We start from the raw sequence: 26284 nt of genomic DNA, 5'->3' as shown, positions 1-26284 counted from the left end.
CATACTGCCATTAAAGAGCTGAAGCTTGGTCAGAGCACCATGTTGTTTGCTGTGTGAAATAATGCCTTCCTGAATATTGCGACTTCAGTTTTTAAATACTATGTATTTTCTGTCTTACACCTTTTCTTGCTGATCATCCCATTTTATGATATTGCTTTGGCAATACAACCAATATCATCACTACTGAAGGTATTCTAGTGTGTCCAAAGCATCTTTACCATGCAGATAAGATGACTTCTTTGCTTACCATCCTTCTATGACTCTCCAAATATTACTTAGCTGTGACTGTTAGTTTTATCAATCAACTGAGTGTGTGGAAAAGGGAGTTGAGAATACATTTTTGGGCAGATATTACACATGTGCAGAGCGTGCTGCTAAAAACATCTTTCTGGATCAAATGAAAACAGAACTTGACTAGATTAACAGTGTAGGTGTCACAATACAGTTGTTACCATAGCTATAGAATAAATTTCTAGTGGATTTTTATTTTGCATTAGGAACTTGTGCCATGGCAACAGCAATGCCTGTTAAAGATGTAACTGTTGTTATAATTTATCTATTATGGCTCTTTTCATTACTATTATTAACAACTGTTATTCTCCTGAATGTACTTTAGTTTTGAACATGGAATCTCTTGAGATGCAAATGTGAATAAGCTGATTTCCAACTTTACATGAATGCCAAATTCACAGTATTTAGTATGCTTCTGTGCTCTGTAGTCTTGGAGTCAGATTCAGAAAATAGATGTGTGTGTTTGATGAAGCATCTGTAAATTATAACTCTCAAATACTGAAAGTGAGAAATGGTATTCCACAGAGTTCTATATATGTACCACAAGCAACTGTGCTGGGGTGCACCAGTGTGTAAAGAAATAGCTGATTGAATTGCAATCTGCTGCCTAAATGCCAGTTTGGTTCTATATAAACGGGTGATAATAGCAATATGTATCTGTGGCTTTGAGATTATGGCAGAACTGAATTTATTTGTAGTTCCAAATGTAAATGTTTTCCATGCAACAAAGATATGGCAATATCACTGTGATTTTCAGAAGTAATCCACTCAGATGGGTAAACTGTACGTGCACTTGTAATAACACTAAAGATCTGTAGAAATGACATCTGTTTATGTTTTGGTATTTAGGATACTACTTAAAAGTAAAAAGATAAGGTGGTAAGAAAAGCAGTATCTGGTGAGGAAGCAAAAAAAAAAAAAAAAAAGCCAACAGGAAGAGATCTTAAGATTGAAAAATAAATGTTCTTGCAAAAAGAAAAAAAAATTATCATAAGCAGAAAACTTCTCTCCATTGGGATACAATCCAAGAGCTTGAACTTCTCCACCTGTTCTCTCTCCCTGGTATCCTCACACTCTTTCTTAAAGTCCATTCTCAGAAGACTTATTCAAAAGCCCATGAGAAATCAAAACTTGTATCATTAACTTACTGTTCACTGAATATAGACCTATGCAATATAATTGCATATCATATAGTTTCTTACTGCCAGTTAAGTTGGTTGAAACAAATAAAAATAAAGCATCTAATGCAAAGGTTCAAAAGCATATGATAAAGTTAGGGGATAGAACATAATAGGAATGGTGAGTCTGAATTTCTCAGATATATCAGTAGATTTAAGATTCGTTCTAACCACACAGAACATTGATCATCAGTATAGACAACTTAATGAAAGGATTTTTTTTCAATGCACAGCAGTATTCAAAACCACAAGAATCATTTTGGTATGTTTAAAACCAGACAGAAAATAATACATAAAACATCACATTTTTTGCATCACTACTAAGTTTCAGAAGAAATATAGATTTCGGTATCAGTTGTCTTAAAATTTATGGCAGAAATATGCAACAATAAAAAGACACAAATCTCAGATATGGGTAATTATTAAAAGCTAAGGAAGGATTTTCTTTAAGTAAAGTTGCCTATTTTAGCAAGGAAATAGAAGCAGCATTTTATTATCCTGTTTAGAGTTTTTCATAGTTTAAGTTCTTGAGATTGAGATGTTGAACATTCACATGAGCAATGAAGACATGCAGTTGCAGTTTTAGATATGGTGCAGTTTGAAGAGGTTATTTAATAGCTCATGCTTCAGGTCTTATGTCAACAAATACTGACTTCGAATAAGAAAGAAAAGAGTACTCTGGCAAATTATTTCATGACTGACTATTGCATGGATTATTTTTTTCCTTCTATGATTTCTTTAGAACCATACAGTGAGTGGTAAGCTACTATACTATTTAGAGGAGTGGTATAGTCCATCTCTGTACTCTCATTATTCTCTGAACATAAAAGTATTAAGCATTAACTGCATTAGGAAACTAAAATAATAATACAAATCTGTATTAAAAGAGTATTAGACTTAACAGTTATCAATGCAAAAGTCAAAAGATTCAGAATTATAATTGGATGATTAAAGTGTTAGTTGGAAGGGGCGTCTGAAGGTCATCTAGTTCATCTTCCTGTTTGGAGCAGGACTGTTGTCATCAGATCAGACATGACTTTTCCTAGCCAGGTCTTGAAAACCTCCAAGGATGGAGATGCCAACTCTCTGGATAGCCTGTTCTAGGGCTGCAGTGCAGCATGCAACACTGCTTGCTTCTTAACCTTTATCATGACCGTGTAGTATTTTTTTCCTGACAACCCCAGGCTTTTTCATTGCCTAATATAGATGTGGTTTGCATTGCTCAAAAGCATGTGGTGAAAAAGCCATAGCTATGAGATCTTTGCTTCCTTTGTCATATAATTAACAAAGCTCTTAGTTAAAGCAAAAGGTATCAAAGAAAAGTTTTATTTAGTAGTATAGATGTAGCAAAGATATTAGTGAAGGTAATGTAGACATTAGTGAAATCCTTGCAATCCAGGTGTCTGTAAGCTTTTATTTTTCCTGATTTAGTCTTCTTTCTTCCTTTGTCCTGACAAAAACATTTATCTCTTAAGTAAGTTCAACAGACAACTGCTAAAAGTAATCTCTGGAACAGCAGAATAGAATTCAGTTCATGATTAAGATATCTAAATGTAGGTACCTGAATGCAAACTGGATGCCATCTCCCATTGTAGTCATTGGCAGTCTAGTCAATACAGTTAACAGAGTACAGGGAGTGATTGAGCTGACCAGCCACAACGTACAGTGAGTGGCATCACTCTCTAGGATCCATTGACTTTATCAACCTGATCTCTGACTATGGTGGGAGCTTACATACTTCTTACCTATGTAGATATGTAAAATGAGATGCCTTAATCTGGAGCTGAATCCCGGCTACTGAGTTTTTCATGTAAGGGAAAAACACCAAAGTCAAACATTATTTGCATAATTATTTATTTTTCATTTTAAGTTCATCTTAAAAATTGTAGACATACAGTTAATTCAGCAACTTTCAGAAATCAAAGAAAGTGAGAATGTCCCATGTCCTTCTTTTCCCCTGCTTTTTCCTCCCAAACCGACTTCTCTGGCATTATTGATTCCTTAAGCTCTGTCATGTCCCACATTCAACCTTTCACCCTAACACCCCACATCTTTGCAGTTGCAAAATTTCTTAAGTGTATACTCTAGTCAGTTGTTTCCCAAAGAAGAAAAGTAGACTTTCTTAGGTTGTACTCTTAATCTTGATTAGAATTTTATCCTGGTATTTTAACAAATGAGAAAATCATGTAATTTTACACTTTTAAGCTGCTGATTAGTGAAAGAGCTGATGGTGTTTTGAAGTACACACCAAAATCTTCTGTCATTCATACAATGAAATACTGCCTCCTTTTAGAATTGATATTTTGAGATTTTTGGGGTTTTATTACAAGCAGATATTTTAGCAAATAGGAGGAAACTGTTCAATTTCTTTGAAAATTATGACATGACACTCACTATGCTTGATTACTTCTGGTAGCTAGTGCTGTGCATACAGTCCTGCAGTTTGAGTCTACATATGAACATACAACTTCTAGCAGGAATGAGATGAATGTATTTATCTTTAATGAAGTAGTTATAGAGATGTAACTGTTAGTGGGGATACAGTTATTCTGAGTAGAATATGCAAAATTAATGCCATGTGGATAGAGTGATGTTATCCACACCAACACTTTAAATGAGGCAGCACAGGTAGAAAAAAGTATATCTTTTTTTTTTCCTCTCCTGGTCCTTACAGAAACAGGTATAAAAAGAGCTATAAATTTTTAATAATCCACTCTGAACTGTGCCAAAAAGTGCATTTTTTTCTGTAGTTCCTTTTTTTGTGTGTGTGCTAAATTGCATGTAAACGTTATTTCAAAAAGACTTGATTTCCTATTCTTTTTTTTCCAATGGTTACTGTTGCTCTGAATCTATTCTCAGAAGTTCCCAGAAATAAAAACAACACTCAGATCTATTCTTTAGAGACTGTCAGTAAAAAGGCATCATAGTGTAAATTCATTATTATTACAATGACTATAAAAAGAAAAATTACTAACAATACTCCTGACAATACTGGTTCTTCATGTATTTTACTACCTATAAAGTAACTAGCTAATTCATCATACTAAACTGTATAATTTGTACATATTTCAACTCAATAACAAATTAAAAGAGACACCATCAAGTTGATGGAATAGGAATGACCTATTTTATTTTATAAATTTGTTTTTTCCTGGAATGTATGTGTAGCACTGAGTGGTTTGGGCGATTTTTCAACCAGTCAGGATAAAATTTTCAAGTTTAAGGAAAGAATTGTTTTTTAAGAGAATAATAAATCAATTCATGGCATAAGTATCTTTTGTTTCTGTACATAAGAAAGAACCAAACAGCATACAAAAGTCATTTTGTGGAGGGTAAGGGTTTTGTTGTTTGCAGTATTTTATCACCCTGTTTTTTTACAAGGTACTCTCTCATTTCAGAGCGTCCTTGCCAGGGAGAAACATCCACTGAAAGTGAGCTTCCTGAAGGACACCCTGCTGAACAGTTTGCAGGTTTGCTTCATGGATCATCACCTGCATGTGACCCACCTGATAATCCACTCCAGCTCTACAGCAAAGCAAACCAATGCAGTGGTCCACTAGAGAAAAGCATTTTGAGCAAGAGCACCGTGCAGCAGATACAGCTACGGAAAGAAAGCAACGCTGATCCTCCTGTTAAGAAAAAAAAGCCACCAGTTGTAAACAGAACCATATTTCATACTAAAACTAAACCAGTAGAAAATCATACATTGGTTGGCACATCAGCAAGGATAAGTGAACAGTGGGTTATTACTACTGGGGGATTTGTGGAGCGAGCATGCACACTTGGGAGAATACGATCCTTACCAAAGACTTTGCTTGAAATGCATTTGTGCAAAAATGTTTCAAAATCTGATTCTAATCTTATCACCCATCCACCAAATGACAAAAAAGCAAGAAGCAACTGGAGTGAACCCACACCAAACCAACAGTGCTCCAAAGGGAATTCGGAGAGAACACCTTCCTTCACATCAGAATGGGAAGAAGTAAGTTATGTTCATTTTTAAGCACAAGCAAATATATGGTATTGTGAAAATGCTGTTATTGTTTTCAGCTTCAGAGATGAAATAAAAAGTGAATCTTGCACACTGCAAATCCTCAAAGAGTGTGTCATAGTGTCACGCATGGTAGTTTGACAGCTGGTACAAAATGCAATGCATTTCTATTCCAAACGCTGCACGCTTAATGAAGTCTATTGTTTCACTAGTGAATGAAGTTAACCAAAAGTAATTCTACAATTTGTTGTGACATTGAAATTGTTTTCTTCTAAAGCCCTCACCACTGACACTAATAAAATTGGTAAAATTCTTTGTAGCTATGCCCATTATTTACATATTTGTTAATTATTTCCCACCATGGCAATGCCTGTCAGCAAGAGACAAGAGAATATGGCAGGAATGGAGAGTCTAAGATTTTTGGATTGATTGTGCATCTACAAACCCTCCCTATATAACATATCCTCTAACTGGTATGTAGCCTGTGTATAGAATGCTTGGCATATACCTGACTCTTGTGTAAAGTGGGAATACACTTATAGCTACAATGAATTTGGAACTATTAAAGGAAATGTCCACACTGAGGTTGTAGTTCACATGCTTGCTCATACAAGAGACTTCATTTTAGTTTTAGAACTAGATTTAAAATAATTTTTAGACACCTTGTTTTTAATTCTTTTTTTCTCCTGTACTAAATTTCAAGAAGGTAAATGATTCTTCATAGACACAAAAGTTCCCATCTTACAGAGGTAAATTAAGAATGGGAAATGTTTAGATCTTTACTGCTATTACAGAGAAGCAAGCATTTCTCTTTAAAATGACTGCTATGGGGAAATGTATATATCTCCAGAATGCCATTTTATTTCAGAAAGAACCCAGAGCCTGTTTGTGTGATTGATTATTTTTCTAGAAAAAGGTTTCCAGCTCACCTAAATGTCTGATTTGATAGGGCATCTGAAGGTAGTTTTTGTTGTAAAGGAGATACTTTCTCAGTGGAAGAGTACTTAGGATCAGGTTCTGATCTTAATAACTTGGATACATTGTTATGAAATCCTGAAACAAGTCAGGTCCAAGTTTGCCTTTTTAGGGGGACATCAAGGTTTGATTGTTCTTAAGAGTAAGAAAAATGTAGTTGATTTAAAAAAAAAAAAAAAAAAAAAAAAAAAAAAAAAAAAACCCAGGTGTGAATTCTAAATCTGCAAGTTCTGACAAAATTCCCAGATTTTCTCCTGTCACCAGTGACTAATACGTAGGTTTTAAAAGGAGACGGTTTTCCTCGTAGTCCTAATATTAAGCTCAGTAAAACGTGGTTCTCTGTGTCTGCCTTCTTAGACAGCACCAGCCTTTTGATTCACTTTTTGTTTTGTCCTGTTCTTATGGAAAATAAAATAGGTATAATTAATAGTTGTGATATAGTAAGTTCAATGTAATTCAGAAATGGACAAATGAGTTTTGGGATCAATGTAGTGCTGTTTCACAAACAATATCATTCTGCAGTACGTGGATACACAGCTATCACTGGCCTTTGGGCAGATGGAAAAAAGGGAGCTAGGAAATTCTCTGGAAATCTTAATTGGACAATTGCTTTAGTACTTTATAACCCACAAAGCAATATTCTTATGCATTAATATTACTGCTTAAATAAAGCTCTAGTGGTTCACAGTTATCAAAACGAGCCTATAAAATTAAAATCTATTCCATCATATACTTTAATATATGCATTTTTCTCCTTTGTATTTGTATACTGAAATATGACAAAGTAGTTTCAAAGAATGAGATATACCTAGATGACCAGAGTCGTCAGTATGAAAGGAACTGTACTGTAGAAAAAGAAATACCAGTCTCAAGCTTTAGCTTTTGCTAGTGTACAAATGTTATAAAATAAAAATCAAAGCGGAGAAATAAGTTGTCTACCTTTGATTTTTGCACTTTGCAATCTTGATTGTTGTTTTCCTAATGAGAGTAATAACGCCATAAATTTATGCATGAAAAACTAAAATAAAATAACAAAGATGGGGCCCATCTGTTCTCTCTTTTGTAGATTGATAAAATCATGAGTTCAATAGATGCTGGAATTAATACTGGACTGGGGGAGATGAATGATCACACTACAAGTAAGGAAAAGCAACTAACTATTGTTTAATTTTGACTTAACTGTCTATAGGGAAACTGTGGATAAGAGATTGCTAAGTAACCCACTGTGTTGAAATAATTTGTAGGTATTTGAATAACCGTGAACAGAATCAATGTTGTTTACTCTTAGAGATGCATTAGGCCCAGTATCCTGGAGCTGTTACTTTAAATAGAATATTGGAGTCATGAATGTTGTTTTGAAATTTTACCAGAAAAAATATTCCATTAATGTCTTCATATTGAAGCCTTTCTACTAGGGGGATATTTTCCAATCTTTTTCAGCTGAGTTTTTGTTTGGAATGATGGGACCCTGAGTATATATAATCCAATAGCTGTTGACACTTTTTAAAGAATTATATTATCTAATGCTGCTTCGAGCAAATATTTGGCACAGGGCTGAAAATGTTGCTGACAGCCAGTGACTGGTGTTAGCAATGACAGTAAAATTTGCAAACCTTCCCTACCATGGTGAATTCTAGGAACTCTTAAGTCATGACTAGCCTGTTGGTCTGTCAGCATAAACCCATGCAACTGTGCTGATAAGAATTTTTAAAGTATTTTACTATGTCTTCTTCCTAATTCATGGAAAGAGAACTGACTTGTATCTCTGAATAATTTGGTCTTGAGGCAAAGCTATGTTAACTCACCTGTACTGGTGCATCCCTGCTAGCAATTGTGTGCAATTACTTGGGTTTACATATTGGACAGGAGACTATGTACCTTGTTGTTTTAAATTTAAAAAATAAGTATTTTGACAACTGTCCGTTTAATGGAGCATTATATCTGTACAGGACAGAACTGTGTATTACTAACTAAATAGAGTTGACACAGCTATTTTAACAGTCGCTGGACAGTGAGAAGAGAATCTAGGAAGAAGAGAAAATAACTGATTTGAATACAAATATAATTGCAGATAAAACAAGCAAATTCAGATTATTTTTTTTCTAAAAGAGTAAGGGGCAATATAATGAAAAGTGCTAGGCATGTTGTCCTGGCAGGCTATTTTTTCTTCCTGAAACTTGCAGTGTTGGAAGGGAGAATTATTCATAGAGAAACTCCAGGTTAGGAGATAGTTAATAATTTCTGAAGATATTATAAGTAATTCAGGATTTGCTGTTTATTATTTTCTATCATGGTAGTACACAGGCACCAAATGCAAAATCAGGCATCCGTTAAGAAGTTGCACAGCAAGTAAAAGCTATGAAAAGGTGACAAAAGCAACAGCATGCGTATGCAAATTTGCAGAACTTAGTGATGTGTAAGTACTACTCTGTCCCTTCCTATGACTGACCACTGCTTTTCTTTTTCTACTTTATTCTTTTAAGATCAGAAAATATCTCACAATTCTTGTCATCAGCCATTTTGTGGCTTCTACTGCATGCCTTATTTTTCTTGGCATTCAAATGTGGCATTTGGTTCTTCAGCTCTTTCAGTTGGCAGGAGATCTATTCTTTTTTTCAGTTCATCTTTTCCCAGAGGGGACTCTGAGTCCCAACTTTTTTTCTAGTCGGTGTGCAGCTTCCTGCAAATCAACATCTTTTCCGTCAACTCCTTAATGTCTTTAGCTAGTTTAGAATGATAATCTGCTTTTGCTCTTAATGAAGAAATCAAGTTATGTACTGTTAATCAAAACACAACTACTTTTCTTAAATTTAATCAATACTGCTGTACATGCAGACTGCAATAAAGACATTTCTTTCTGTTATAGAGCTAGCTATATGCAGCTTCACATGTATGTTTTCCACTTTTCATTCCTTTATTTATATATCCTCTATATGAAGGGATTGAGTACAGCCCTGCCGAGAAGGACTTGGGGGTACTGATAGATGAAAAGCTGGACATGAGCCAGCAATGTGCTCTCGCAGCCCAGAAGACCAACTGTATCCTGGGCTGCATCCAAAGACGTCTGGCCAGCAGGTCGAGGGAGGTGATTCTGCCCCTCTACTCGGCTCTAGTGAGACTCCACCTGGAGTACTGCGTTCAGCTCTGGGGCCTCCAACATAAGAAGGACATGGACCTGTTGGAGAGGGTGCAGAGGAGGGCCACAAAAATGATCAGAGGGATGGAGCACCTCTGCTATGAGGAAAGGCTGAAAGAGCTGGGGTTGTTCAGCCTGGAGAAGAGAAGGCTGCGGGGACACATTGCGGCCTTTCAGTACTTACAGGGGGCTTATAGGAAAGATGGAAACAGACTTTTTAGGAGGGCCTGTTGTGATAGGACAAGGGGTAATGGTTTTAAACTAAAAGAGGGTAGATTCAGACTACATATAAGGAAGAAATTTTTTACAATGAGGGTGGTGAAACACTGGAACAAGTTGTCCAGAGAGGTGGTAAATGCCTCATCCCTGGAAGTATTTAAGGCCAGGTTGGACAGGGCTCTGAGCAACCTGATCTAGTTGAAGATGTCCCTGCTCATTGCAGGGAGGATGGACCAGATGACCTTTAAAGGTCCCTTCCAACCCAAACTATTCTATGATTCTGTATGTGTAAAAAAGTTTATCCAGTAGAGATTAAAAATAATGTATTTAATGTTCAGAGTGTACAAGTCAAAGAGATTTCTCTTAGTGTTGAACTGAAAGCATCTAGATTATTGAGCACTATGTTCAGGAAATTTCCCTTTTGTTGTCTAATAACTTTTTAGCAAACAGTAAAATTTCTAATAATACTGAAGAGCAAATGTAGCTTGAGATGTAATCCTTCATTTTAGTATTTATTCAGTCCTATACTTCATATTATACTTCAGTGTTTAACAGTGAATTGTTAGTAAAAACAAAAATATATTAAAGTCAAGCACAAATATTCTTAATCTACCAGGCATGAAGAGCTTTTTATACTACATAATAGCTCATTCTCAGTGAAAAATATTTCAGAAGAAATATGTTATACACTGATAATTCAATAGCTATATTTAAAATTAGACAATGATGACATCTTGTGATGAAATCCTTGAATGGATTTACAGGAACTTTGGCCTATATTTTCCTACTGGTTGTCCTGTTTTCAGCTGGTATAGAGTTAATTTTCTTCTTAGTATCTGGTATAGTGCTGTGTTTTGGATTTAGGATGAGAATAATGTTGATAACACACTGATGTTTTGGTTCTTGCTGAGTAGAGTTTACACTAGTCAAGGACTTTCCAGCTTCTCGTGCTCTGCCAGGTGCACAAGAAGCTGGGAGGGAGCACAGCCAGGACAGCTGACCCAGACTGGCCAAAGGGTTATTCCATATCATATGACATCATGCTCTGCATATAAAGCTGGGGGAAGAAGAGGAAAGGGGGGAACGTTGGGAGTGATGGCGTTTGTCTTCCCAAGTAACCGTTACCCGTGATGGAGCCCTGCTTTCCTGGAGATGGCTGAACACCTGCCTGCCCATGGGAAGTAGTGAATGAATTCTGTGCTTTGCTTTGCTTGTGCGCGCGGCTTTTGCTTTACTTGTTAAACTGTCTTTATCTCAACCCATGAGTTTTCTTACTTTTGCCCTTCTGATTCTCTCCCCCATTCCACCGGGGGGAGTGGGCTATCAGTTGTGTGGTTCTTAGTTGCTGGCTGGGGTTAAACCACAACACTGGTGAAATCTGGAAAGACTTCTTTTAGATCTTCAGGGGAATCTCTCAAGCAATTCAAGGAGCACTGAAAGGAGGGAATCAAAACTGGCTGAGTACGGTCATCAGGACTTAATGCACAACATGCATTTGGAAACAAAAAAATTTAAAGCAGAACTTTCAGTTTGGTAGCAGTACCAGTACTGGAGGTGTAAACTTGAAACTACAGAGAGGAAGATGGCTGCCGATGTCCTCTGAGGGCATGTAGCATTCAACAACTGAATACCTTACCACTGAAATCAAAAGCAGGAGTGCTGACCAAGGAGCAAGTAAGAACTAATCTCAATGATAACAACAAAAACCATTACCCCAAGGAGTACAAAATCTCTGTTACCAAGAGGAAATAAAAGATGGTGCTGGCTAGTGACCTTCTGCTCAAGGTAGTGTGGAGACATCTGCATCACTTGGCACTTACATTATGGCTGGTGTGTTTCTTCACAAGAGTCCAAATTTGCCAACTTGCAAAGGATTCTACCAATCACTAGCATATGATAAAGAACACTAATAATACTGCCAAGAATGATCCTAAGCAAATAAAAAGTGCTTATAAGGCTCTGTGGCAGTGGATAAAGAGGTTGAAGATTCAAGAGATCTTATTGTCTCTCCTCTCACGTCCAAGTCAAGCATCAGTCAGATAGACCCTAAATATAACTACTTGACTTCTATTCTGAGAGAAGAGAACTTTAAATCACGAATCATGTGGCAAGGACAAAAATCTTCATCTTAAATAATGCAAGTTGGAGTATGTCTAACCCCTGAGAAAGATAGGATTATTTAAAACAGGATTAAAGTGACTAGACAGAGAGTCATGGGTCAGTTTGTCAGGTATCTTTGCTGTTTGTATACTAATGGTAAAAGAAGGAGGAACAGAGAAGAATTAACAGAAGAATTAATGAGGAATAGACAAGAGTTAATTGAAGGTTATGAAAAAATTGGCATTGTTGAGAATTTATCATATATATTACACTAGTAGTCCAGTCACGTGGAGGATATAACTTCTTCAGTAAGAAGGAAAGAAGAGAGGAAATGTTGGCTTGTATTTCAAAAAATACGATGGTTGCTTTGAGATCTCGAAAACAGGATTAGTTAGAGCTGTTAAATATCTGTTGGTATCCAGGAAAGTAGAAAAGAACATGGTTATTCTTGGTACATATCCAAAGCCATTGGACTTGATAGTAATGGGAGATTTTAGTTACCACAGCACTTGTTGGGAAAGAAATTACATTGATAAACTGCCCAGGAAAAAAAAGTCTCAAGAAGGTAGATGTCAATAAATTCAGAGAATTTATTTAAAAAAAAATATCTAGGGTGCAAGTTAAAGAGAAATCTGTGGGTTCTTCAACAGAACGCTACTAAAGACTATAGTACAAACTTCACCAATGTGAAGAAAAGAAAGTGTAAAAGACCAGCTTGGCTAAATTGTCATCTGTTCTTTCACCTTAGGCATAATGAGAAAAATTTCTCTATTTACTAAGCATGGTAGAATAACACATGGATGTAGAGACAAGTCAGAAGTACCAGAGCACTCAGTGAGATGCAACTAGCAAGAGAAATGAAGATTAATGTAAAGTAATTATATTAGTACATTAATAAGGAGAAGAAGAAAAAGAAATCTTTGGCATGTAAGAGAGGTACGGCAGGAAAGGAAAAGCTGCTCATAGTAGGTGCAGAGAAGGCAAAAACGTACAATGACTTTTTATCACACATTTACTGAAAAGGTCATTGGTGAGCATATGACACGCGCAGCTAATGCTAGGACTAGAACCTCAACTGTAGATAAGGAAAGAACAGGTTATATAGGTTAGGTATCTTAAAATTTATTTAATTAACTTCATTTTGTGTTACCTAGCTGTCTGAAAAATGTAGACCTGTTAGTGGGTTTCTGTGAGAATTTTTGGAGGATGAATGGGGGTACCAACAGACTAAAAGAGAATGATGTAGAACTTACCTTTAAAAGGGGAAGGAGAATGTGGGGAATTATTTTCAATTCATAGAAAAAGTCGGTGAACAGATAAACTACTTAAAGCAGCTAGAAAATAGCAAAGAAATAAGAGACAACATGGATTTGCCAAAGGCAAACCTATTAAAGCAATCTAATTCCCTGCGAGGAGCAGATACCAGATTTTGTAGGTAAGGAAAGAGCAGTAGATGCCCAGTATTTGGACTTCAGTTAAGGTTTTGACATTGTCTCATGTGTTTTTCTTGTAAGCAAATTAAGGAAACGTGGGCTTGATGAAAATAATGGTAGGTCAGACAGGTAAATCTTATTCTTAATGTCTAAATTCAGACTGCTGCAGTGTAGACTGCATTGAGTATGTCTGAGCTACTAATACTGAGTTAGATAAGCAGGTACTTCTTTGATATCATTCATCATATCTAAATGTCTGAAACATGGCAAATGGCACTAGAAGTATCTATAAAGGGAGCTAGAGGACCTCCTCAAAGGTAGCTGTCTAAAACTAGCTGTAATGAATCTCCCCCTCTTCTCCCCAGGACAAAATTATAAAGGCAATATAGTGAAGCATCCAAATAGATTATTGGGGAGATTATAACCTCTGTTACATTCAGCAGCGTCTTAAAGACTTCTGGATATTTGCCAGAATTAAAACAATAATGGTTGGGGTATAACTGACTTTAGCTTGAGTCAGCTGAATGGATTAAGCCACTGTTCTAAGTCACTTTGAGTCTATTTTGTAATGATTCTGTGACTACTGTGATAACATTATTTCGATGGAACCTGTCTACAAGGTAGTTTAATAAATAGAACAGCTGTCTTTTTTTTGGCATAGTAGATACACTGATTAGTAACATACATTTCTCAAAGGGTTTAGAAAAGATAATATGTTTAAATATCAGCCATCTGCACTTCTCTGGTAAAAAGAAGAAACACTTCAATTTCATATTTTCTTTGCCTAATTATAAACAATTTTTTTCTACAGTAAAAAAGTCTTTCAAGGCATGCATAGCAGTATTTCTGTGTTAGTTGGAGCCCAGTAGCTGTTCAGAGGTGTGTGATTCAGAGTTTACTTACACTTGCAAGTCACTTGAAAGGGAATAATCAAGAAATAATGTACTTCACGGATAATTTTTTTTAACATGGGTAATGGGTATCAGATCATCATCATGATTAAAGTAAGAATTGTTTCAAGTCAAAGCAATTAAAATAATGACAAGGAAAATAATTGTTGAAGGTCATTCCATATCAAAATAATCTACAATCAGTTTAGGACTGAGCTGGGCTTTTGAGAGAACCACTTCTGTCAAATATGTTCTAGCACATGGAAAGTGATTTACAATTTTGTAATTCTGCTAATCATGAATTCTTTTTTGGATGCTATCGATAAATGCACTATCCAGTTGCTGTGTGCATACAAGTGCACTGCAGTCAGAATTTCTTTGGTCAGCTGAGCATGTACCTATCCTCGAGTGCCCTTGTTTTTCCACCTAAAGGCATACAGGGTACAGTTTCCTGAAATATCCTTCAGTTTCTTGATCTACAGTTTTGGCTTGGAACATAATATACTGGCAAGCCTTTTTCATACAGCTGAAATAAGCAAATTTCTTCTTACATTTAGCCAGTTTGGATTTTATGAAGTTTACTTGTTGACCTTTTGTGAGAACAGTGCCTTTCCCTATGCTTGGAGATAATCCTAGCATCACATTCAGCACCTATGTCTAAATATCAATATCAAGGCTCCAAACTTTGCTCACTCAGGCTACCTGAGTCAGTGCCTTTCAAAGATTAATGCTGCTTGTTACTGGAAGAGGTGTATGCAACAGAATTATACCATATAAAAAAAATCACTTTCAAGGGAGCTAGCAAATCTTCTGAAATATTTACGTTAGCAGTATTTATTATCATGTCTACAACTTCAGAGAGACCCATGAGTTGGCTCCTCTAGAGCTACTTGGAGACCAAGACGACTCTGGAACACGGGCATCTATGTCTGGGTGGACTCCATGTGAGCCATATCCCGTTTGAAAGTAGCAGAGCTGCAGTGGGGTTTGCTGTTTTCAGAATAAACCCTACAACTCCAGTTTACATCAATTTTTTCCACAAGCAAGACTTTATTGCTTCTGCATGCGCCCACTACATATGCACGTTTCTATGTCATATAGTAAAAATTTAATGCCAAGGATTCACAGTAGGTCATGAAGCACTGTATTAGAATACATTTTGTAGGGTACTTTCTCTGATCTTTCATATCGGGATGAAAGTTGTATGCTGTCACCATACAAAAGTTATTTTCTTTGTTTATTTTGCCTTCTCTCCTGACGTGGCCAAGGCTATTGTTATCCTTCCGTCAAACTCCTTTGCAGTTTGGGGAAAATTGCAAGAAATTTTGCTTTTCAGATTTGTGAGGGACATGAGTTTGAGTGCAAAGGTTGGGAAAGTAAATAAGACATGACTTCAGCAGACTAGGAAAAGATGGAATCAGGTGGGGCCACAGCCAGAAAAGCTGAATGAGAGGAGTAAGAGTTCACGTTATGCACTGTACAGCTGTAACATGTAATGGAAATTGTGCAGACCTTTGACTGCCAGAAGCTACATGCTCAGTTTCCTCTCTTTTTCCATCTGTTCCACTGCCACTACTCAGACATGAAGCCTTCATCTTCCCTAGTATAGTTCTGCCTCTAGAAGCTAAAATTTCACTCAGAAGACGTCAAACTTTCTTTTAACAAATGAAGCCTTGTTAGGCTGGCCCTTTTCTGTTTGCTGCCATATGGTTGCAGTTTTGGCAAAGTGGTCTTCCTCCAAAGCTGTTAATATCCTCCTTCCTCCAAGGGCAGAAACCAGATAAAATATAAGTACTTAATTAAGGCAGAATTTTAATTAGATATGTGTAGGCATGTTGGCATAAGGCAGTTTTCACAGTGGTAAGTTATATACTTGAAAGTATATACTTTGATTATAATTTAGTGTGTTTTGCAGCAGTTGCTTCCCCTTTTCAAATGTCCGTGTGGTTAAACTAAGCACTTTGATAAAGTGGATTTAATTCATAGATTTTAATAAAATGAGCCATGCACCCTCTCACAAAGTGGGAGACCTCTTAAGCTTACAGTTTTGAGCCCAGAATTCTAATTTTGCAATAGCCAACCACAACAACCAGACTGCAAAATAAGGATAATATCACTTCCCTCCCAACTCCCACCTTCCCATTGAAGCTGATATTCTGTGCAAAAGGACCAAAATATCTGAAGCATCATAAAGAGGAAAAAAAAGAAAAGGCAGAGGGAACCTGACTCTGTAGCTGATAGAAGAGGGACCCAGTGAGAGGAGATGGCTCCAGCAGCTGGCCTCTGCTCCCAGTGCTATTTGATGCCTCCTCAATAGGAAATGCATATGCAGTTTGAAATTTTTAAACTACAAGTTTGTCAACCCTTTACCATCAATTATAGGACTGCACTGTAGGGAACAGAGCCACACATATGGGTTTGATTCTGCACTTCCTTGTATCTTATTAACAACTGCAAAATGAATGTGGAATTTTAAGTTGCAACGGCAGAACTGCTAGGGGGAATTCATGCAGCTAAAGTCAATACGAAATGTTATGGAAGATGAAGGTGATTCTTGTTTCAGGCAAAAGTGTTTACAGTCACTCACGTTCTCTTACGAATGTCACTCACTCTGACACTCAATACCCAAAAGCACCAAGGTGTGCATGCGTGTGTGTTCAAGTTGCCTGTCAATAGTCACTTGTGTGTTACGTGGAAGGCTGACTATTGCATTCTCATTGCATCTGTTGGGTTCCTTTTGATTAGCAATAGCAAACTGGTTTTTGGATAGATCTTTAGGAGTCAACAGTTGCTTTTGTATGGTCCTTTTGATCCAAAATTTTGTTTACTTCAGTGGTGCTCATTGTTTTTTCTTCCTTATCTTGGATATTTTAGGGCTAGAGTCTGTCTTCGTTTTGGAATAACAGGAAGATGAATATCACATGTAATATGCTGTAATGTTGTTGCTGTCCTCCTATGTAGTGTAGGGTCTTCTGCTGATAAATACTTGTGCTGTTGTTTTATCAGAGCACACTCCTCCTTTTCTTGACAGAAACACATTCCTTAGTGTTTTACCCGTCAGCCGTGTCCTTGGTTATCAATACAGACCATACCTTTAACCCTTCATAGCACTGTTTCTTCTGGTGCTTTCACACATGCATTTCTATTCATGCATTATTCATACCAATCTTCATATTTCTTTTACAAATCTCTGCATTTCAAATTATTTGAATGGTAATTTAAGTGTATGTAATCAACTAGATTATAAAATGGTGGAGAACAGAAGCCATGTAACTGTAAAATATGTAGAAGAAATATTTTGAGCATTTATTTACTAAGAACATGATAGTCATAATGCATTGCATGACACTGAACTTACCCAAAGATCATATAAATTCTACAGAAGAAATCACAAATAATTGGATTAATGTTTCGTTGACTTCTACATTGTAAAAGCCTAAACAAGAGATAAAGATGCATCTGTTTTAATGATCCATTGAATCCCAAAACAAACCTTACAGAAGGCTGGGCAAACTGCAGGATAACTGTAGAGCTTTTAGCTGTGTTTTATAATAAACTCAAGGGGAGTTGGATATAAAAAGCTGCAAGCATTTATTTTATTTTCTGTTATTCATGTATTCCTATTATATTGGCAATTTTACCCTGTAGTGTCATAAACATAATATTCAGCTATATGCTCTTCATACAACAATTAATCAGAGCTGTTTTTGAAACAGCTTACTACAAATGAAGGCGCAGGCTAATCTGAAAATACAGTAAAATGTAAGTCATCAGACCATATTTACTCATGTAGTCTCTAACTCTGATGCATTTTCTTTTTACATTTCCACTCTCTCTATAAGTGCCTATCAACATATACCTTTTATCTCTGTCCCTGCTTTTCATGTTCAATATTAGGCTTCTTTTTCCAAAACTGTTTGCAAAGCAATTCAATCATTATATTCAGAGACTTGAATAAATTTCTGGTATATGTCTTCTAGAAGGAATAGAGAAGATAGACAGCAAACAGAGAAACGTAAGAAAATGAAACTATAATATCATGAATATTGACATTCATTAGTGAGTAAAAGTATAGCCTAATTCTTGTCAATTTTTTTTGTAGTCTACTTGTGACCATCAGATCTTGTCATGCTAAATTTAGATACTGTGCAATAGAACTGCTTGAGCAAAGGACTATTCTACAAACTCTCTTTTAATTGAAGGATTAACATGTAATTTTGACTGACTTAATATACTGAGGCTTTTGAGAGGTATTTCTCCACATCAGATGTAACATTTTAGTGAAACAGCATAGGAGATTCAGACCCTACTCTGGTACCGATTTTTTTCTCCTTTGGAAAAAGTTAAACCTTGGCAGTCTGGTCAGTTGTACTGTTATTTCTGAGTAACCAAATTTTATATTTTTTTTCTCACACAATTAATACAAAAGGTGTATTCTTCCTTGGAGAACATATAGTAAAATATCTGTCAGACCTAAAGATACTTTTTTTTTTATTTGCAGAAAGACTTAATCTCAGAAAGAAGAGTAATGCATACTGAATCCCTACCATCTCTTCTTTCATTTTGTTATTAACCTAATATCTGATCCTTACATTCAGCTGTTAAATGTGGTTAGAATAGAAGTCTTTATGACCACAGACATGAACAATTTATGTGCAGTTCAAATATAGTACTCAAATCTATGAAAATTCAGATAGTATACTTACCACTGTTGTTAGAGCCTTGTTTCAGTATTTTTAAAATATTCTCACATTAAATAATTTCTCTTTAGAAGGAGTGAGAGATATTGAGTTATAAAGATGACATGCATGTTAATAAGTACATATGGCATGAAGTAGACCTATACCATATTCATATACACCCATAATAATTGTTTTGAGACAGAGTGCAGAATGATATGAATGCATAGAATGCAAAACTCAGAAAATCACCTTTTCATTGACTTCCAAGGGTGTGCAGCTCAGAAATATTGACAACTAGTAGTAAAATGGAGAGTGAAATAGTATGATGTTTAAGCATGTTTGGAGGCAATGCAAAGAAGAACTGTATACATTACTGTACAGAAAATCAAATTAAGTGAGTAAAAGTTATTCTTACTTTAAAAGTTTAGATATACCTGCCTATAGCCTAGCCTTACAAAATTGCACTGATAAAAACAAAACCAGTCAGAACTCAAATAAATTGGTTGTGGAAGTTGCTTAAAATTAATATTACTCACATTACCTCCTGGATTCTATTGGTAGTAAATGTCCCTAATTCTTAAGTGGATTTGAAAACATTTCTGGGGATGATAATGTTAACACTGCAATCTGCTCTTCCTGGTCAATTGTCTCCTCTGTCAGACCTATATCTGAAGTCACTGAGCTGTACATACTCTTTTTTGCACCATGGAGTTGAATATTGCTGAGCTATGCCCATGTAGATAGGAAATAAAAGGATCACCAAAGGTAGACTGAAGACTTCAGAACTTGAATAAAAATGGAGTAAAACATTTTTCAAAGTTATTTCCAGTAGGACTGAGGTCTTCCCTGTTTCTCCACTGAACCACAACAGTTCAGGGGCAATACAAATAATCTATGTCATCTCCACAAGGAGAGTTTGGTTATATTTCACAAAGTTAATGCCAGAGTGTTTGTTGATGTGCCTAAAAAGTGACAAGCTAACGGTGCCCTCATTCTATAATGCTCTCATAATCATCCTACTGTAATTCCAGAGGTTAAGAGATATTTTTTTCAAGCCATGATAAATGATATGAAAAGGATGATCAGATTACTTGAGCGTTTTGGAATTCATTTGCTTAGGTTCAGCTTTTTCCTTGCAGTTTAATGTGAACCTTGCAACTATATAATCATTTACACCGATGTATATTAATATTTAATTCAATTGATGTCACTAAATTGAACAGCATTTATTCCTTAAAGCAGAATCAAGTTCAATACCAGGTTAAAAATGTATGCAGAATAGGAATTAGCACCTCAGTGGAGTTAAAAGTATCTGATGAAAAATGATGCTTTCACAACCTGTGGCCAGGAAATACTTTAAACAGAACAGAATATTCCTAACTTCTAAAATAGACTGTATGAAAGCCATAAAGTGATTACTAAGGGCAAATCTCTAAAACTTTGTTCAATATCTCTGGTGATCTTTTGTATGAGATGATATGGGTATTACTCATACAAAATATGTTGGGGTTAGAGATGTGGCAAGTGAGACTATGATGAAGTTTATCTTTCATAAATTATATAGAGAACTAAGTCTACTAAAACTGAATTACCAACGGTTTCTTGAAAGTTCAGTTGATTCACTCATGTTTCCTTCTTAATCTAGTAGTCTTTAGATTTAAATGGATATGAATCCTTGGAAGCTCACATTTCTAGTAATCACAAGAACATCACATGCTAGTTAAAAATCTTTGGCTTATTATAGAATTTACAGCATACAGAATTGTTTCTAGTTTTAGTTCCACCTACAGAAAATGAAGTAATTTAGAATATTGAACTAACTAAAGTGTATTCACTTGCTTTCTAACCCAGACTGTTAACCTGAGTTCATGATTGTAACACTAGAATCAGTATTTTCTCATTTCAGTGCCCTATATTCAGGAAGATATGGAATGCCTTCAAATCCTTCAAAAATTATTTGCTATTTACTACTTACCACCCCTACGTCATAACCGATGACACCAGGAACTTCCCAGAACTGTTTTTGTACTTTTATCCACTGCTGCCTTTAGCTCTTTATTTTAGGTTATTGCACTATTACAAAACTGGGATGGCTGAGGTTAATTATTGATTACTAATGTGAATTTGCATTAAATGCTAATAATAGCATTTAGTGTAAAGTTTTGAATTGTTCTGGTATCTATTTCTAAAGTATATTTATTATTCATGACTTCATGCATGAGTTTAGATAAATATTTTTTATGAACTCTGCAATTTGACTTTTTCTGTTTATGGGATGTGACAGACTATCTCAGTTACTTAATGCTACTTCTGTTTTCTGGTAGGCTATTTGAAATGTTTTATAGAGCATAATTCCAAAGAGTAAATTGTCTTATTGGTACATGAATCCCCTTATTTGCATATGAATATGGCATTCATCTAGAGACCAGACATTCTTCTCAAACTTATGCAAGCAAAACTCCATGTTCATGAAAGTTTTCAAACAACAAATAGCAAGGAATGTAGCTGAACAGCTCTAGACCAGAATTCAAGAGAATAATTGTAGGCGTTGGTTTTGTTTATTAAACCAGGTCTAGTTTTGATCTTGTTTGCAGTATAGGAAATAATCATTAACATGTTACAAAACGTTAGCGAAGCCAGTGTGACGAGTACATTTTCAGCTAACCTGTACCTGTAGGACCACTTGAGCTCTTGCTGAGATCCATTAGCCTTGACAAACGAACGATGGAAGGAATGATGCCTGGAGTACAGTTCATTAAACTTGTCTGGAAAGTTGCATTTCTATCATTCCAATCTCTAAAACAAAAAGGCATGCAGGACTAAGTACAATGCCATGAGAGGTGTTTGCACTGTCTGTAGGCATCACCACAAATTCCTGAAACAGGATCCTAGGCTCCATCTGTGGGTAGGGGAGGCCAGTTCAGAGTTCTTACTCCAGAGGTGGGAGAGTGAGAGTCGAGCAGTCAGCATGAGGGAGCTCACAGACAGGATGAACAGGGTTTATATAACCTCATCCATATGCAAACAGTCCAGTGAGTTGCCAGAGCTGTGCCAGCATGCCACCCACTCAAGTAACATCTTTATTATTCATTGAAAGATGCTGCAGTTTTCTTTGGGTGTTGCAGAGCCTGTGTTAGTGGGGGATAAATATTACAGAAGGTGGTTATAGAGTTTTTATGTAATAAAGCAAGTTCCTATTGAGAACCTGACGTTTTGTCAGGGAGCGTAGAGGGCTGTTTGTTCCCTAATGGCCATGAGCCATGCCCTCACCCATGGGGCACAGTCCCATGGGGTCTGCACCCAGTGGGCAGAGCCAGGTACTGGTAACATGCTCCGTTGACCACCCCAGATAGGCCCCTGACAGATGACTCAGGTCCGGGGTTCATTGAGGGAGCCCAGCCAGGAGCAAAAGGAGATTGGGTCAGAGATAGGAATGACGACAAGGCTGTAACATAGGTTCATAGTTTATGCAGGAGGCAGGGCTGCAGATAGGACTGGAAAAAAACCACTATGTATGTCTGAGGGGTCCATCCAGGAGACAAGTACCTACAGTGTAGGTCCAGCATCAATCCAGTAGTTAGGACCAGAGGCAGGGCCAGAGACTGGCACTGCTGGGGCAGGGACTGACGGCCCCAGGCTGAGCTGAAATGGGGCCCTGGGCCATGGGCAGGGTGGGGGAGGCCTGGGCTGATGCTGGGCCTGGACAGCAAGGCCCATTGGTGCCCTCAGAGCCTTGACACCTTTGGTTTTTATTAATTATTATAATTTCGTCTTATTGTATCAGTGAAATGTGGTAAGTTGTCTCTGATTTATATATTATTATTTTCTGAGATTTTGAATGTTCTAGGAAAGAACTAGGTGAGGGGTAGTTCAGTGTTAATTTTTAGTAAAGAGCTTCAGGTTACCTTTGCTCCCATTTAAACATACTTTTTCTAGTACAGATTTAGAGTATCATCTTTACAATTAGCTGCTGGTTAACGTTGAAGAGCTAATGCATGTAGCAGATATTGTCCGGTATCTAATCTTGAAAAATGTTGAAGGTAAATTAGGATTACCTCAAATACCTAAATCCAACCTAGTCTCAACTCTAGACAAATCTCAGGGGGTAATCTAATCTCAGATAAGTAATTTAATTTTAAAATGAACATTTTAACCTGTTTTAAAAGGCTTGAAAGGGGAAGTGAGAGAAAAAAAATAAGTAAAGGGAAAAAGGCAGATGTGAAACAAAACAACAGATTGTTGTAGCTGCAGATGAAGGATGACAAAGGAGCAAATGATCACAACTTGCAAGGAGAATAAGAAGTGAGATAAATAGGGAGTGTAGAAAAGGAATGATAAAATGAAGCTAGAAAGAACAGGAAGGAGAGAAGGGAATTCAGCTGATCAGTTGTTCAAAGGAGGAGATCACTCTAAAATCTGGTGCATTGGGGGCAAGGAAGCCTCTGAGCCCAACTAGGCAAAAGAAAACAGAAGACAAAGTGCCACACTGTCTCAGGTTGAATCTGATTTGTAAAATAACCCCAGGAGAAATCCTTAACCTTCCATCACGTATACTTTCAATATTCATAATTTCAAAGATATGATAGTTTACTACAGTGTCAGTACAGGCGTCTCATTTCCACAGCTCTCCACAGGACCTTGCAGCAGTTACCAAATCTATGAAATTACGGTTACCATTTATTTAACGGCTGTATTTAACTTCTTGAGATATCTCTGTGCAGTGAGTGTTCTGTCAAATCTGTTTTGAACAGTTACTTCAAATATTTCTCTGTTACCCAGTTCTGCTTGTTTGCTAGTCCAGTGTTGCTTAGCACAGAGCTGTACAAAGATTTGCTCAAATTTGAAATTACATAAATTTGGTTTTATGGTGCCAGGCATTATAGCATAAAGGGTTGGGCTTGCATAGTATTTTTAGCAAGACTATGTAGTATACATTTATATATATATATACACTTAGTATACTAGTTTTTAACAGTAGTCTAAAATCCTTACTGAATTAAATAAAATATTTTGATTGGTCATGGTGTCACGTAAATTTTCAGGTTTTTTTTTTTCTTGTTAGATGAAAACAGTGAAAATGATTACTCATAGGTGGTGAGTGTAGTGTTACTATTATCCTGTAAAAGTTCCCGAGGCAAGCACAGAAATTGCTCTAAAAAACTAACTCCTTTTTTCAGAAAATGTAACTTTCATTGAAGCCAGAATAAGGATGTACACATTTACCCCTTGGATGTGAATATGATTCCTGAAAAAATGACAGGCAACTGAAAGCTCTTTGTCCTACCAAAGGACTTTGTATTAGATAGAATAATCTCATAGTATAGTGGGGATCCACTGAGATTTGGATTCATATCACCTGCTCCCCACTGCCTCCAGCAGTAGGAGCTCCTTCAGTGCTCGTGAAGAGGGGAAAAAAAGCAGCTGAATTCATCTTAACTGTGTCTTTCCTAAGTGCAATACAAGGTTACAGGAACCTGTTACTCTTGTGGTGGCATCCAAAAAGCAGAGTCACATTCCCTTCATTTCCTCCATTTCGCATGGAACAGAGTTACAGCGGGAGGGTGGAAAATGAATCCAGTTCTCCCTGCAACCCTCTTTCTCCCAGCATATTTCATCAACCACCAAACTGTCTAGTTTATCTCTAAAATTAGACGAAATTATGGCAGAAAAATCCATGAAGGACTATTAAGCAAAAAGATGCTTTTTCTCTTTCAGGAAGGCATTGAGCAGCAAATTGCTGGAAACTGGTAAAATGCTAGGAAAGGATCACTGCATGTCCTTCTTATCCTTGTGCTCTTCTGTAGCGTCACTAGCCACTGTGAATGAAGCTGGTGAATGGGTGAAGCCAGATGAAGCTACATGAAGCTGTGGTGTGATCCAATGAAGTTGATCCTGTGGTCTCGCAGTGAAACATCCACCTGTTCTTAACTAATTCTTGCAATTCAGTAGGTTGCATGTTGTATTTCTGTCCTGTAGGCTACGGATATAAATCTGACTAAAGTCATGACTATTACAATGCTATATAATATAGTTTTATTCTCCTGTTGTCTTTAGAAAGAAATTACCCCCCCCCAATTTATTCATTTAAAATACAAAATCAGAATCTAGAAAGACTAACTGTATCTCAAGAAATCTTGCTATATGGTGATATATGTTACCATACACCATATATATATTGCTCAGCATCATAGTATTGACAGTCTTGAATAGAACAAGGTGCCCTGAGTCCTAGTCCAGTGGCTGTGCTCTAGGAAACAGATCTTTTAATTTTCCAGTAAGGTCTGTCCTTCATTCACTGAACAGGATGGGTTCTGAAGGAGACTAAATCGAAGTTGCCAAAGCAATCAACTGAACATGAAAAATATCCTAACTTTGAAGTGTCTGTAATAAATATATGTTTCATGATGGAGTGGAGTACTTCGACTGAGCTGTTTCTGGGTAAATAATACATCAATAGTCAGAAACACGAACTCATAGAAAGGCCGGTGCAGTTCACAAAGTACAGTTCACTGTTGACAAATCATCTGTCAAGTAAAATGAATTGTCTTTGCTGACTTTATAGTTATAGTTATTATAGATACAGTTGTTGTACTTACATAGTGGTAATGTAGAGTTACAATAAATATTGGTATAAAAATCAGAAAAGAACTGCAAGGATGATTTTCCTAGTCAATGAAGGTTGTTCCATTAGCTTGCATTAGCTGTGGTCTGAGAATTTTTTTTGTGTGTTCTGAGCCACACATAAGCAATGGAATGTAACCTTTAGATTATAAATACTAGATAGTGTTATTTAAATTCAAGCTGTTTCGACTGATTTTGGTTTGTTTCTGTATATGCCATGAAAAATGTCTCTAAAAGTACTTTCAGGAAAATATTCAGCATCACCAAACACAATCATCCAAAGTGACGTTATCATCCAAAGAGCTAGGCTGCTGACAGAAGTTACAGATTTTATGTAAGGCATCCAGGTTTTTCAGAGTTTTATGAAAAAGATCATTTAAAATCTAAGCATTTTAAGTAGCCTAATATAACTGAAATGCATAAGATAGATAAAGCAGAACCTTGCATACACTTCTTGGAACCTACTACACTTCTTCCGTAATTAACTTTAATTATATTGGTCTGCTGGATGTTAGGCATAGTTTTTCTCATACAGCATCCTCTCCTAGCTATTCTTAACTCCTCTCCAGGAATACGTGTCGTTAGATTAGTTTATTCACTAGAATACCCAGTCACACTAACTCTGCTGTAGCACAAATTCTGTCGCAATGTCGAGACATAACTTTTTTATTGGGCTGAAATCATAAATACAGAGAGGAAAATTACATCGCTTTTAGTGTTGGACAAGGCTGAAAGCTTTAATTAAAAAAAAAAGTTTACCTTACTTAC

The 26284-nt window shown here is 36.5% G+C and overlaps 1 protein-coding gene across 4 annotated transcripts in view; it reads left to right on the top strand.

Annotated features, from left to right (window-relative positions):
• ANKS1B (ankyrin repeat and sterile alpha motif domain containing 1B) overlaps positions 1–26284 on the top strand; it is a 441565-nt gene that overhangs the window by 211562 nt on the left and 203719 nt on the right. For all 4 annotated transcript variants that reach the window (XM_087765654.1, XM_087765653.1, XM_087765652.1 and 1 more), the window contains 2 exons: positions 4868–5451; positions 7502–7574. In XM_087765654.1, the coding sequence (XP_087621780.1) occupies positions 4868–5451; positions 7502–7574 (657 nt within the window). The remainder of the gene's footprint in view (positions 1–4867; positions 5452–7501; positions 7575–26284) is intronic.

Source organism: Nipponia nippon, unplaced genomic scaffold, assembly GCF_047370975.1.
Source record: "Nipponia nippon isolate SJK-2023a ecotype South Korea unplaced genomic scaffold, ASM4737097v1 scaffold_3, whole genome shotgun sequence".
Lineage (NCBI taxonomy): Eukaryota > Metazoa > Chordata > Aves > Pelecaniformes > Threskiornithidae > Nipponia > Nipponia nippon.
This window is presented reverse-complemented; position numbering and strand designations above follow the sequence as displayed.